General features: G+C 39.3%; 1 protein-coding gene across 2 annotated transcripts; it reads left to right on the top strand.

Annotated features, from left to right (window-relative positions):
- Positions 1-510: 510 nt before the first annotated feature.
- Positions 511-12020, top strand: TMEM41B (transmembrane protein 41B). Of its 2 annotated transcripts, none has more exons than XM_064452685.1 (7): positions 511-650; positions 2287-2404; positions 3542-3670; positions 5429-5522; positions 6387-6491; positions 8114-8252; positions 9094-12020. In XM_064452685.1, exons 1-7 carry the CDS (start codon positions 572-574, stop codon positions 9261-9263), a joined length of 834 nt encoding a protein of 277 aa, XP_064308755.1. In that variant the 5' UTR covers positions 511-571; the 3' UTR covers positions 9264-12020. The 2 variants fall into 2 exon arrangements, with proteins under 2 accessions (XP_064308755.1, XP_064308756.1); XM_064452686.1 differs by having other exon boundaries at positions 9046-9112.
- The last annotated feature ends 1354 nt before the right edge of the window (positions 12021-13374 follow it).

The raw sequence follows: 13374 nt of genomic DNA, 5'->3' as shown, positions 1-13374 counted from the left end.
CCCGCCAGAGCCGCCGCGGCGGGGCGCCAGCGAGACCCCCCCGCCCCCGCCCCGGGGCTCTCGCCGCCCTCTCTCTGAGGGAGGCCCCCCCCCCGAGATGTGAAGCCGTCCCCGAGGTAGAAAGACCCCGCAGCCAGGTTTTGTCCCGCTTCCCGCGGGCACGATCGGCCTTTATTTCTAGCCGAGAAGGCCGGGCCGGGCGCTGAGGAGACGCCACCGCACCGCATTTACCCCATTGAGTGCACGCCCAGTTACCATATATACACCCATACGCCGCTACCGTATTTACAGTCACTAACCCACCGCCGCCTTTCAAGACGTGTAAGCCCAACACGTGCTCCCGTATATCATAGCGCAGAAGCGCAAGCCCGTAACGCTCTTCATAAACGCGGCACGCTGGAATAGCGCATGCGCTGTGTGGCCACAGGGGCGGGAGCGCGACCGCGACCGCGACCCGGTGGGGTGAGGAGGAGCGGCTGGTCCCGCCTCCTTCCCGCGGCTCTCGGTACCGGCGGGGCCTGCCTTGGCGTCGATTTGCCGCCCGGGAGGCCCCGGGGTTTAGTGGGGAGCCATGGCGCAGCGGAGGGCGGCGGAGCGCGGGCCTTGCCAAGCGGCGGAGAGCGCCAGGCATCAGAGGCAGCTTCTAGAAGGTGCCGGGGGTTGGGGCGGCGGGAGCGCGCGACCTCGTCCTGCCAACGGTCAACAGCCCGCCCAACCGTCCCCGCGCAACGTCCCCGTCGCGCGCGGACGGTTGGGCGGGAGAGCAGCAGCGCCGTCGCCTCTCGGGCGGGGGGGGGGGGGGGGGGGGGGGCGGTGCGTGTGGGGCCTGTAAGCCGCTACCTACCTCAGGGCGGGGGGCCGACATGGGGCAGTGGCCCGCCCCACGCGCGCTCTTAACGAGGAAACACGGGTGTGTGGGGGGGTGTGGTGGTGGCAGTAGTACAAAAAGCAGGCAGTGGCAGAAAGACAAGTTCGCTGGATGTTCCGTTTTCGTCTTCTAGGTTGTTGGGTTTTTTTTGCTCTTTATTTTCTCTCTGGAGCATATGTTATTAAAATAACCACCAGTGAGGTATTCGTGCTTGTAACTGCTACACGGATGCTGCCTTCTGCCCCTGCGGCCTTCGCACAGCCCCTGCACACCAGTGGGATCACCCTGACCTGAAAGCAAAAAAACGTTAAAGCGAGTAAAAATGCCAGCTTGTCCTGCCGGCTGTTTCTTCCGTGGGTTTCGTCATCCTTTCGCTGCGTTTCACAACAGTGAGGTGGCAGTACGAGCCGCTTGAATGTTGCGCGTTGGCATTGTAGTCATGCCACCGGCATCTACAAATGAAAATAGAGCCTTGGCGTTTTTTGTGTTGCTCAGGTGACTGAGGCTGGCGCTCCCTGCGAAGTTGTGCTAGCCTAGCAGTGTATGAGGAGAGGGAGTTCTAATACATGCACGCATACACATGCACCCTAGCGCGGATACAGAGAGTTCTTGCTGTTTATTTCTCTGTTCAAAATTCTCCGTGCGCATAGCTGCATTTGTGCTGATCAGAGTATTGTATACGCATGGTTGTATTGGTAAAAATCTAAAGTATAGAAGAAGCCTAAAATGTAATTGTATCACTTATTGCACACCCATTACTTTCTTTACACAAGAATTAAAAAGCTAATAAAAACTTACATGGACCTATCCAAGAGGAGTCTTTTTTTTAATGTGAGTGTAAAATATGTCTAATTCACCAGTCTGAGAACTGTGATCTTTATATCCCAGATGGTGGGTGTGTGCATGTTTATGGATTTTTCCCCTGTTAAGTGTGTCTTGCCTATTTGGCTAGGGCCTGTGCTCGGTGTTCATTCTTAGGAGGCAGAAAAATTACAAAGCTGCTCATGACGTTGTTTCAAAGTTGCATTGTACATACTGAAGGTTTAACTTCAAGTTAAAGCTCTGGTTAACTAGAGTGGCAGAAGGCTTCTGACAGAAAGGGAAAAATATATATGGCCTACTTTGTTTTGCTCTATTTTTCTCTTTACACATTTATTAATTGAGGCTTAAATTACTACAGATAATTAAAGTTGGCTTCTGTGGGATGTTTGGCAGTGTAAGAGCTTCGGATTTGTTTGAAAGCTTTCAGGGAATGTAAGCAACGTGTTGTATGGGATATTGAAAATATCGGTGGGAAGATTATGCCCACAAAGAGCTTACCTTAACATTTCCTTAAAGTATAAGTCTGAAATCTGTTTTAAGAGATGAGGGGGTTTTGCTGTTGTTTTGTTTCTAACTTTGTTTTTGTTTAACTTCAGGGAAAGCTCAGGCAGAAGGTGGATCAGCTCGGACATCACTTCTTATTTTAGTGTCAATCTTCTTATCAGCTGCTTTCCTTATGTTCCTGGTATATAAAAATTTCCCGCAACTTAGTGAGTAAGTATGTCAGGAAAGATTATTTTATTTGCTTTTCATTCAGGATCAAGTTGTAGAAGAGCCTACATGGGGTTAAGTGCTTTTTTTTTTTTTAAATGACATGAGTTAATAATAGATAGAACCTTTTTTTTTTTTTAAAAGGAATTTGAGAGTGTAGCCTAGAATGTCAAGGTACAAAGCTTAATATTCAAATACTAACCCACAGGACCTGTGTAAACAGAGTTGTACTTGAGCTAGGGTTTCTGTTGGACAGTTGAGATACCATGTTTTGAAAAGTTACGCCCTGTCACATTAACAATGGTAACTCACTATGTTCTTAACCATCTTCAGTTGAGAGTCAAAACATGCTTGGTTATGGCTAGGCTTCTTTTAAAATCCCTTGTGCACTGGTGTAACTGCAGGCTGTCATCAAAAGGGGACATACTTCTTCCTTCATAGTGAAGCTTCACATTCTCTTTCTCTGCTTTGTGTTGCGTCTAGTACTCATGCTGGGAGGGTAGATGGTTTTGACAAGATGGAAGCCTGCTTGTCTGACAGTTTTCTTTTTTTCTTTTAGTAGTTAATTTTCTGTCTGATTAACTTGCTCAACAAGTTCAGTTTGCAACAGTCCAATCACTAAGTCTGATACAGAGGAAGAGAGGACACTCAACTGTGCTGCCCAAGGTTGCACCAGATTAAGGTGTGACATGAGATTTTGCTCTTAAAGCTTTGTTTGTTTGTGAGGTAAAGCTCTGCCACTCTTGCTTCACTTCAAATGTTATGACCCTAGTGTTGAGGCAGTTACAGTTGTTTTTGGCTGAAATGTTGGCTGCTGTTCAGTTGCCAAGGTTTGGTTTGAGCAATTATTTCTTTTTGATCAGTGCTTGGTAAGATAATATCCCAGAGCCCTAGAAATGAAGCTGATTATTGTAATGAATAAAAAACTATGGTTTGCAAATACCTAAAATTGAGGATTTTCTAATACAAAACATGCTGTTAGTATTTAAGTGTTCGTCTGAGAAGGTTATCACAACAATAATCATGTGGCTTGTTTGAGGTGGTAGTGTATCTCATCTATATATTCAGTAAGTAATTTTACTATACTGTTGGATTATATATATCACCATTCCTGCATTTTTGTTTTTGTTTTCTTTCCAGAGAAGAAAGAGAATATATAAAGGTTCCTAGAGATATGGGTGACGCAAAGGCCTTGGGAAAAGTCCTGTCCAAATATAAGGACACATTTTATGTTCAAGTATTAGTGGCTTATTTTGCCACATATGTTTTGTATCCTTTTTCTGATATAAATGGCTATTTTGATATGGTCACATGTCTCTGAAAAAGAAATGAAAAATCCAAACTTATAAATTCTTGATCGTGGGTGAGGGTGCTAACATATTTAGGTGTGTTTCTAAATAGGCACAGATATTCCAAAATCTTTGAACTTAAAAGCATTTCTTATGTGTTTTAGTATGCTTTTTGGACTGTAAGAAGGGATTGAGTAGAAGGAAATGGATGCATGCATGTACAGTAGTAAATGCTGTTGGGGATTTGCATGAAGCTTCACCTTGACTGTCTGTTATGGACAATATTATTAGCTTTGATATTAGACTTGGTTTCATTTTATAGTTATGCTAACTTTTAAAATTACAGACTGAATTGTCAGTTAGCAATTAGTGTTCATTCTAAAGAAAAACAGACTACTGCACTGCTCTTCCTTGAGACATTGAAAAGTGCTGTATAAGGGTAATTCATGGAATATTTTACAGCATTTCTTGAGGAAAGTGCTTTGAGCCTTCTTTCACCTCTGCAGTGCCCACATTCGAAAACCAAATCTCTTTTGTTTTAGAGAGTGCTAAATTTCTGAAGTAGTTTCTGCCTAGGGAGACACAAAGGCTACCTGTATTCTGTGTTAACTTTTTTCCTGAGTGCTGATTATATTAATTAATCATTAAACACACTCTTAACTGGAACACTTAACTAAAGGTTAATAACTTTTAAAAGCTCTATGAGAGGTCTGTATCATAGGTTAGTGCAGGAGGCTTTCATAACTCAGAAAAAAATCAGCGCTGCATGTGCCATTAGTAATTATAATTTAGCTCATTCTTTCTAAGTGTAGCTCACAAATAATAGATTTATGAAGAAGATTAGAGTGTTAGTTTATATATTAACAGGAAGTAGAACAGAATTGGCTGTTCATTGAACTATTGTAGCAGCTGATGTGACGACACTTACTGTCTCAGCAGTAGACTGTGATCAGCTGACAAGCATGTTACAGTTGCCTTGGAACCTTGACACTTGCGTAGAAAAAGCTGTACTAGTTTTAATACACTTAGAAAAAGCCAAATAATCTTCCTTTGTTTTATTTCAGTCAGTTCAACTCGGATAAAATAGTGTGTTAATTTTTTTTTTTACTCTGTAAGATTTCTGTCCAAAGTGGGCAAATACATCATAGTCTCAGGTATGCCTAGCAAGCCTTAAGCTCAACATCCCTATGCTGCAGAAATGGATTTTTTGACTTTTTGAAAAATTCTGACCGAAACTAATGATCGTATATCCTAGTGATCTAGTGATTGCACCATGTCTATTTGTAAGGAGGTAGTAGTTGCCTTCATACATGTCAGTCTTCCATGAAACTCGTAGTTGTTATGGGCTTGGACAGAAGTTCTGTGAACTTTTCCGAGAGAATGGCTGAAATCTGCATTTCTCTAGTCAGCAGTGTAGAATCAGAAGTACGTGTTTCCTGTATTGTCGCAATAAATACTCAATGTCAATTGTAGCACAGATAAAGAGAAAAATACAGTACAGCTTTTATTATTTAGTGACTTATTTTTGTACGTGTAGTGATGAATTGACCCCTTGTTTCTCTGTTGGGCTTCTTGTGCTACTCTGCAAATAAATTTGGAAGTTAAGATCTTTAGAGGCTATGCCTATTTATATGTATGCTTTTTCAGATTGCAATATGTATCCTGACTGCTTTTGAAATTTAGAAAGCTACCCAATTCTTAAAATGTGGGTGTTTTTTCTTAACTAAGATGCATCCAGCTTGCAAACATTTGCTATCCCTGGGTCTATATTTCTCAGTATCCTTTCAGGGTTTCTTTATCCCTTTCCACTGGCCTTATTTCTTGTTTGTCTGGTAGGTATGGAAAATAGTTTGTGAGGGCATATTTTTATATGCATTTGGAATGCAGCCAAACATCTAAACAGCTTCCTGTTTGAAATGATCAGAATCTGAGTGAAATAGGGGTATGAATGAGTTGTCATTCAGCTCTGTTGTGAGAATGGCGTTGCCCACAAAATGCACTGTAGCATTGGGTGATGAACCAAAAGCTGAAACTGTTATCCAAGTTTCCTTAATAATGGAGGCAGCTGGGTGTGAATCAGCCAGAGTTTCCTTTACTTTAAAATTGTCTGGCATCCACCAGAACCTGACTGTAATTTCGGAACACGATTACTACGTTTTTATTATCACACTGCAAAACACATCTGTTTTTAAATGGCTCAAATACCCAAGAAGCTTAATTTAAGATACGAAATGTATGTTATTGACAAGCTTCAAGTAAAGTAATTTACAAAAGATGTAGTCATAATGAGCCTTAATATTTACGAATGAGATAATTGAGTAGGTATGGAGGACAAAGTTGATGAATTTTCAGGTTTGAATCTCTTTAATGTCATTATGCCCCTTATTTGTAAAGCTTTCACTGTTCAAAATCTTAAAATAAAACTGCAGAAGCCCTCAGTATTAACTGATAAGTAATCAACATTGTCTACTTTGAATGTTAAGACTGATCTGAATGCCTTGGAAATAAAGGAACTGGTTTGGGTGAACACTGTTCTTAGGAAGTGTGTACATACTGCTGAAGGAGAGCCCTTCAGCCTCAATGGAGGGCCGCATAGAAGCAGACTCTATCCAGCCAGTGTAGTCAATAGGGATATAAGGCTAAGATTATAGAGTTTCTGCTCATTTGTTTGGTGTCTTTTTTTTTTCCCTTTCCAGTGCTCAGGACTTGGAGCATCATTCTGCTATATGCTTTCATACCTAGTGGGACGTCCTGTTGTATACAGATATTTAACAGAAAAAGCAGTAAAATGGTCAGAACAGGTAAAGTTTCTAGAGATGCTGAAATCTGTGATAAAAATGTATATAAAAATTATAGCTGTATGTCTGATTGCAAAACCTTAATTTGAAGATGATGTTGTGGTTGGAACATTTAGAAACTTTCTCTTACACTGTCTGGTGACGTTGGTTTCAGCAAGTGTTAATCATCAGACGAAGTTAAAGATTATGCAGTACAAAATCATAGTGTGACTAGTATTTGACCTCGTGTCTCTTGCTTTGATACTCTGAAACATGTTCAGACAGGTTTTTTTTGTTGGCAAGTATGAAGCACAACTTACTACCATACTCTGTTGAAGGTGTTTGAATCATACAAAATATTTTAAACTTGTTCCTCATAAGGTAAGATGTGGAACTGTGTCCTGCACAATTGACCTTACTAAATAATATAGTAGTATTTTGACCCAAGCAAATATTAATATTGCAGTATAATAGTGAGGTTATTCTATGAATTACAAATGGTACTATTTCCATTAGTAGAACTGGATATGTGATCTAAAATTTTGTAATTACATGTGCAGCTCATATCTCAGTTTTCAGGTTAATTGGACTATACCATGCTTGCATTTTGAGGGCTGAGACATATTATACACAGGATTAATCAATGCTTAAATATTTGTCCTTCACTAGGATACACTAAGATTAAAAAAAACCCACAGTGGTATTACTGAACAATAGTGGGGTTACTGACTTTAGTGTTGCAGTTAAAGCTAAAGTTGGGGGGGAAAAAACAGGGTTGTGTCTGGGGTGAGTTGCTACATGAGATTTCGGATGGAATTGCAATGGGAGCAGGTTTGATTTCAACTGTTTGAGCCAGATGACCGTGTTTAGGCTTAGGCTTAGTGAAGGTCTGCCAAGATAAGCCAGAAGTGGTGGATGCTTTGCTATCATTATAATTTGGTTTGAGGTTACAGTTCTTCTTTGAAAGGCCTGGTGTGCTAAAGCCAGGCTGGAAGGAGAAGAGGTGTTGAGGTAGTACTAGTGTAAGGAGCTGGGCTAGACTTGAGCTTATAATTAAGACTGTAAATAAAGTTGGGGCTGTTGTGGTAATGAGTAATGTATGGGTTGGTAGGTTTTGCAACTGTGCTGGCAGCAGCTACCTGATGGGCTCCAGGGGCAAGACCTGGGTAAATTTCCAAGTGAGGAGTACAGCTATGTTTCAAGTTTGGTTGTGAGTTAAGACAGAATGGGTTGAGGAATAAACCTCATTCCTAGTTCCTGCAAAAGCTTTAGGAATAGGATGATGAGCTGGCTGTGTTGATTGGGCTACAGTTAGACAAGCAGAGGTCGCTGCACTAAAGTTAGGGTTAGGCCTGTTGCTGTGTCGAATTACTTGTTTGCTGTTTAAGTTGGCTGATTCAGACGCATCATCACTATGTTCATACAGACTCGTATTTCCAGATTAACTTCAGTACTACTTAACAGGTGATTCATTGATGCCTCTTCCTTGAGTCACTTATGTTTTAACTGATTTTTATGTTTGCAACGTTTAAATTTCTACAAAAGATACACAAAAAACTCCCTAACTAAACCTCTAGTAGTAAAATAATTTTGTACTTTCAAGGCAAGGATTTTTTTTACTGAATTTTTTGTTTTTGTTTTGGCAGGTTGAACGACACAGAGAACACCTCATTAACTACATAATATTTTTGAGAATAACACCTTTTCTTCCCAACTGGTTTATCAATATAACGTCTCCTGTAATTAATGTGCCATTGAAAGTATTTTTCATTGGCACTTTTCTAGGTAAGAATTCTGGCTAGTGAACTGCAGTTTGGAGGTAGGCAGGAAAAGGGATATTACTTGTGTCTCTGTTATGCATTGTTCAGCAGAGATCACCACCTACTGGACAACTGAAAGATTACACAAGAATATTGTTTTTGTACTTCTCGATTTGTGGAACTTAATGCATCAAAAGATGTTAGTAGTCAGGACTATTCTGATGTACTGGATGAGAGGTAACCAGCCCAGGCTAATTACTTGCTTAAGCAACTTTCTGTTCCGTTCCATGACTGTAATACTTCTGTGAAGTTCTATAAGCTCCTATTTTGAGCTCAGCATAATTGTTTGAGGATGTATGTGGCTTTGACCTGAAGGATTGTTTCTCCCCTTCCCACTCCATTTTGTTCATCATAATATATATTCCTAGGAGTGAATTAATAACTTAACTAATGTAGTGCTAATCACTTTAGTTCTGTAATTGACATATTTTTGCAAATACTTTTTAATCTGGTTAGTAAACAATCCCTACTTTTATGAATTTAAAATCTCTTTGTAGAGAGACAACTTGAAATTGCAGAGTCTAAAGAGCAGAGATTGTTTTCTTAGTCTTCTGTTTGAGCTGTTGGTGTTAAAATATTAAAAATGGCATCAAAACTGTTCTTTTGATAAGGGTTTTTTGTCTTTGAATTTTGTATTTACACACCTTTTTTTAAAACAAAGTACAAGGCAGCAAAGTATGAATTTTGGTATTAAAAGTTGGAAGACTAATTTCTGTGGGTTTTCCTTTTTTTTTTTTTCCCCACCCCACCCTAACAAGCTGTTTTTTCTTCCTGTGCTATCCTACCCTTCTAATTCTCCACTCCAGGTGTGGCACCGCCATCTTTTGTAGCCATTAAGGCAGGAACAACGCTGTACCAACTTACAACAGCAGGGGAAGCTGTTTCCTGGAACTCTGTTTTTGTTCTCATGATTCTAGCCATCCTCTCCATCTTACCAGCTGTCTTCCAGAAGAAACTAAAACAGAAGTTTGAATAAGGATCAAACTGGACCAGAATTTCTCATTCTTCATCTCAGGATCAGCACTTCTGATACTTGTATATTTGCTTTTCTATTGGATCTTAAGCAGTTGAAGGGGAGGCTTGTAATTGATAAGAATGTCTTTAAATGAACACATGGCCTAAATAGAAGGAACTGTGTTCAGAAACGTACTGCATCTAGTTTTGTAACCAAACCATCAGTGTTTTACTTTGGGAGGGGGCTGTGGGGCCCTCAGGATGAGGGAAGTGAAAACACAGATGTAACATTTTGCTCTGATTATCTGCAGAGCAAAAATTGTAGTGTAGACATATACTACAGATAATGCTTTCTAACCCTTAATTATTCAGTCCAACTTTGTAATGTTCTCTGTGGGCTTGCATGTGACATGGTCTGAGTACATTTCCCATCAACAATATTTTTTTCTGTTTGGAGTTCCAAAATACGAGCATAATATAATAATGGTGCTCACTCAAACAAAGGTTTTTTTGCAGTACTTTAACTACACTGATATTCTCATCCTGATTGTTTACTTCTATTTATTAGCGCTGTGTGGATTTAAATACTTGAACCTACATCTGCTTTACTAACTGGATTAACAAAGGCTAAGTGTCACATCATTCCCTCTTGTCCTCTGTAAAGTTTTATACTGGGCGAGGATATAGGAAGGGAGAGAGCAGGTTAGAATTTTTATTGTGGCTGGCTGATGATTTTGGAGCTCTAATTTTAATTTTTGAATGTTGATTATTTTGCCAATATTTCACTTGCATATATTTATCCTGCCAATTTAAGAAAATGATCGTATGATTATATAAAAGTCTCAGTTCTCAAGTGATTTTAAAAATGTATAACTTTAAGCAGTGTAATATTGCCATTTCTCAAGCTATATGTAAAGAGTATAAAATTTTCTGTTGCAGCTCCATTAGCTAGAAATGTCAGGTACACAAACTGGTGCGGAGCTGATTCTAAATAATGTTCAAAGCATCACGTAACAGAAGGCTCATGTGTCAGTATATATAAAATTGAAAGGATGATTCCATTGTCTGGTAAGTCAGGAACTGGCAATGGGCAACCAGCTGTGATTCACCTTTAAGTAAAAGTATATCTATTCACTCAATAAGGTATATGATACCTCCCCTTGTATACTTAAAACTGTTGTAGTTTGTTGTACTGTCAGTGGAATCCCATAAAATGAGGCCCTGATCAGCAAGGAACGGGGGGCATATTTAAGTTTTATCCTGCTGAAACCAATGCTGCTTATATGCTTTAAGTTTGTGCCCTGAAATATCTTGCTGAAATGGGAGTTGACACATTAGCCTGTGCTCCAGTTTAAGGGTTTATTTGTCCGTATCCTCATGTTAACTCATTGTATGATAGATCATTTGAGATGTAAGAGAACATAAATGTGATGATGTGAAAGGTACTGGTACCTTTAAAGAGTTTTCTTCTTTTTGTAACATAATGTTAATTGACTCCTTTGTTTCATCACAGTATTACATGTAAATTATATAGTAAATATTACTGATATGCTGTTTGTCTTTCATTTAAATCTGGGCTGCACAGTAAATGGTATTTCTTACGTAGGTATATAAAGGAATTCATATCACTTCTGTTTGCAAGTTTATGCTAAGATCATTTAGCTTCAGCAGTTGTTATTTAGAATTTACTCTAAAAGTGTACTTTATTGGCATTTAAAACTGAACAGTGATTATTTTAATTGCTGCAGTTCTAATCTCAGAGGTGATATACCCAGGGGACTTATTCCATAGTAAACTTCAGTGTGAATTTAGCTGTTGTGAGCAAGTGTCCCCTGGGCTGTTGGGTGTGAAGCTGCTGTAGATTTACAGCTTGCTGTTTTACATAGTTAATTTTTCATGCAGATGGAATCTCAGAATAAATTACCTACTACTTATTGTGCAGTGGCTTTTCTCAAAACTTCTCAGTTTCTGGTCGATAACATACTGTTGTAAAGTCCCTTCTATTCTGTGTAAAGCCAATACTTTGGTGGAACCTTGACACTAGAGAAGGAACTGAACTATGTTTTAATTTAATGTGAATCGTGCTATCACTTAACATTTTCACTGCATTATATTTCACTGTGTGGATGGGATCAGGCTACGTTAATTGAAAATCTGTTGTTTCAGCCATAGACTGGGTTCCCATCACAGTAGCTAAAAGCCTTAAGACCTTAAGAAGGTTGAAAATATGTTTCTTTCCCTTTGTAAAACCTTAGTGGTTTTTAAATGTGTCACTTCAGCTGCTGATGGCCTCAGCCGGTTTCCTGCCCTATGAGGGCTGCTTCTGAGGGCTATGGAGAGTAAGGAAGGCCTCATGAAAAAGGCAAAAAAGCCCTGTGCTGTAGAATGCTGTGCTAGCCTACCCTTGCCTTTTGGGAATGCAGCAAGTGATCCAAGAGATAGCCATAACGTTTTAACAGAAAAACAGTGTCTACCATGAAACAAAGTGAGAAATCAGGAAGATAGAGATTTGGATTTTTAATTGCAAGGAGTTTTGAGCTGTTAGGTGACCTGTTTATCTTTTGGATTTTTTTTGTGATACCTGTGTGACATCATTACTAAATGTCTCTTGCCATTTGGTAATAAAGCTATTATACAAAATAAGAAACATTGTATGTTTGAGTACAATGAAGCATGCTGAACTTCCCACTAAGCTTAATTTTTATTAATCTGTTTAAAAGGGATAAGTTCTTCTTAAATGGTATTTTTAATGACTAATTAAAAATTAAACTGAACTGACTACATCTGTAGATGAGATTCATTCTGTTCTACCTTTACTTCAGAACACTTAAGTAAACTAACTTCCTTATCCATCTGAGATTAATTTCTTATGTACAATAGTAACTTTGAAAAGTTTTGTGTTTTGCAGTAGAAGGCAGTTGGGTCTAACTTGTTTTATCTCCTCAGATAGAACCATTTGCCTGATTTGCTGGTTTTGTTTTTTTAAATGAATTCCTGATGGAAGGCTTTTGCGCTCAAGTTATTACAGCTTCGTTCACCTTCCCTTAATGTTCTGCTATGTCCAGTTCATGGAAATCTTTTTTTTCCTTGTATAGAAAACTGATGTTGAAAGTTCACTGAAAGGTTAAGACGAAGTAAAAGTTAAAAAGATAAGTTTATAATGTTAGTCAAGTATACTATTATGCAAAGTCAAAGGATGGTTTTTGTTGTCAGGTAACTTAGAAGATTTTTGCGTGTTGTTCCCGAGAATATTCGTCATGTATATTTTCTGTGATAACCCAGTTTTATGAGAGTAACTGAAATACAGTGTGGATTGCTCTGCTTTGCATTAGAACCGAAGTATGCTGCCTGTCTCATACTGTGCAGTTTACTCTGGATTAAGCTGGACAACCAGCAGAATCGACTCAGCCATGTAGCTGATCAAGGACTGAAACACCCAGCAGCTACTGCAGGTACATTTTTACAAATGTAAAGACTAACTGAAATAGACGCCTTTGTGAGAGCTGTTGCTACAGGAATGAAATTCATACCTCTAGTGTTCTGCACTAGAAATACATTAAAAAGGAACAAAACAGGAAATCCATTTCTTTCTTTTTTAGTCACTTTTTCTTTCTTTCATTCTTGTAGGTAATAACAGTGGAGTAATAACTCTGGGAACTGTGGAAGCCAAAGCACTAAGAATCATACTTCCTAGTAAAATCCCTCCATTCAAAATTAAGTTTGGCACAGTGAACGATTCTTGGCCCAGGAGTGCTGCATGAGTGCCTGTCCATTCCTTAGCACCCATTACACAGCCAGTGCCAGAAAGGCAAAGTCTAACTATCTCTCAAATACATAATGAACTATTCTTTATAATGTGGGACAATCTATTTTGCAAGATTACAAAATAGGGGGATTTTTTCTTTTCTCCTGGGAGGCTGAAAAGAATGCAGGTCAAATTATGGAAAGATTTCCTTCTGTCATGAATAGTGTGAGGCTTGTGTACCATGTATTTTAGTATGATAGCGTTATGAGGGAAATGAAAGAAAGTTTGACGGGAAAACAGGATCCAGAGCAAGCTTATCAACTAACTTCTCTTTGAGGGAAATTTATTCTGATTATTTTTATGATCAACTGATGCCTTGCAATGACGT

The sequence above is a fragment of the Phalacrocorax carbo genome, chromosome 5 (assembly GCF_963921805.1).
Source record: "Phalacrocorax carbo chromosome 5, bPhaCar2.1, whole genome shotgun sequence".
In the NCBI taxonomy this organism is placed as follows: domain Eukaryota; kingdom Metazoa; phylum Chordata; class Aves; order Suliformes; family Phalacrocoracidae; genus Phalacrocorax; species Phalacrocorax carbo.
The sequence above is the reverse complement of the archived record's forward strand: the minus strand, read 5'-3'. Positions and strand labels throughout refer to the sequence as shown.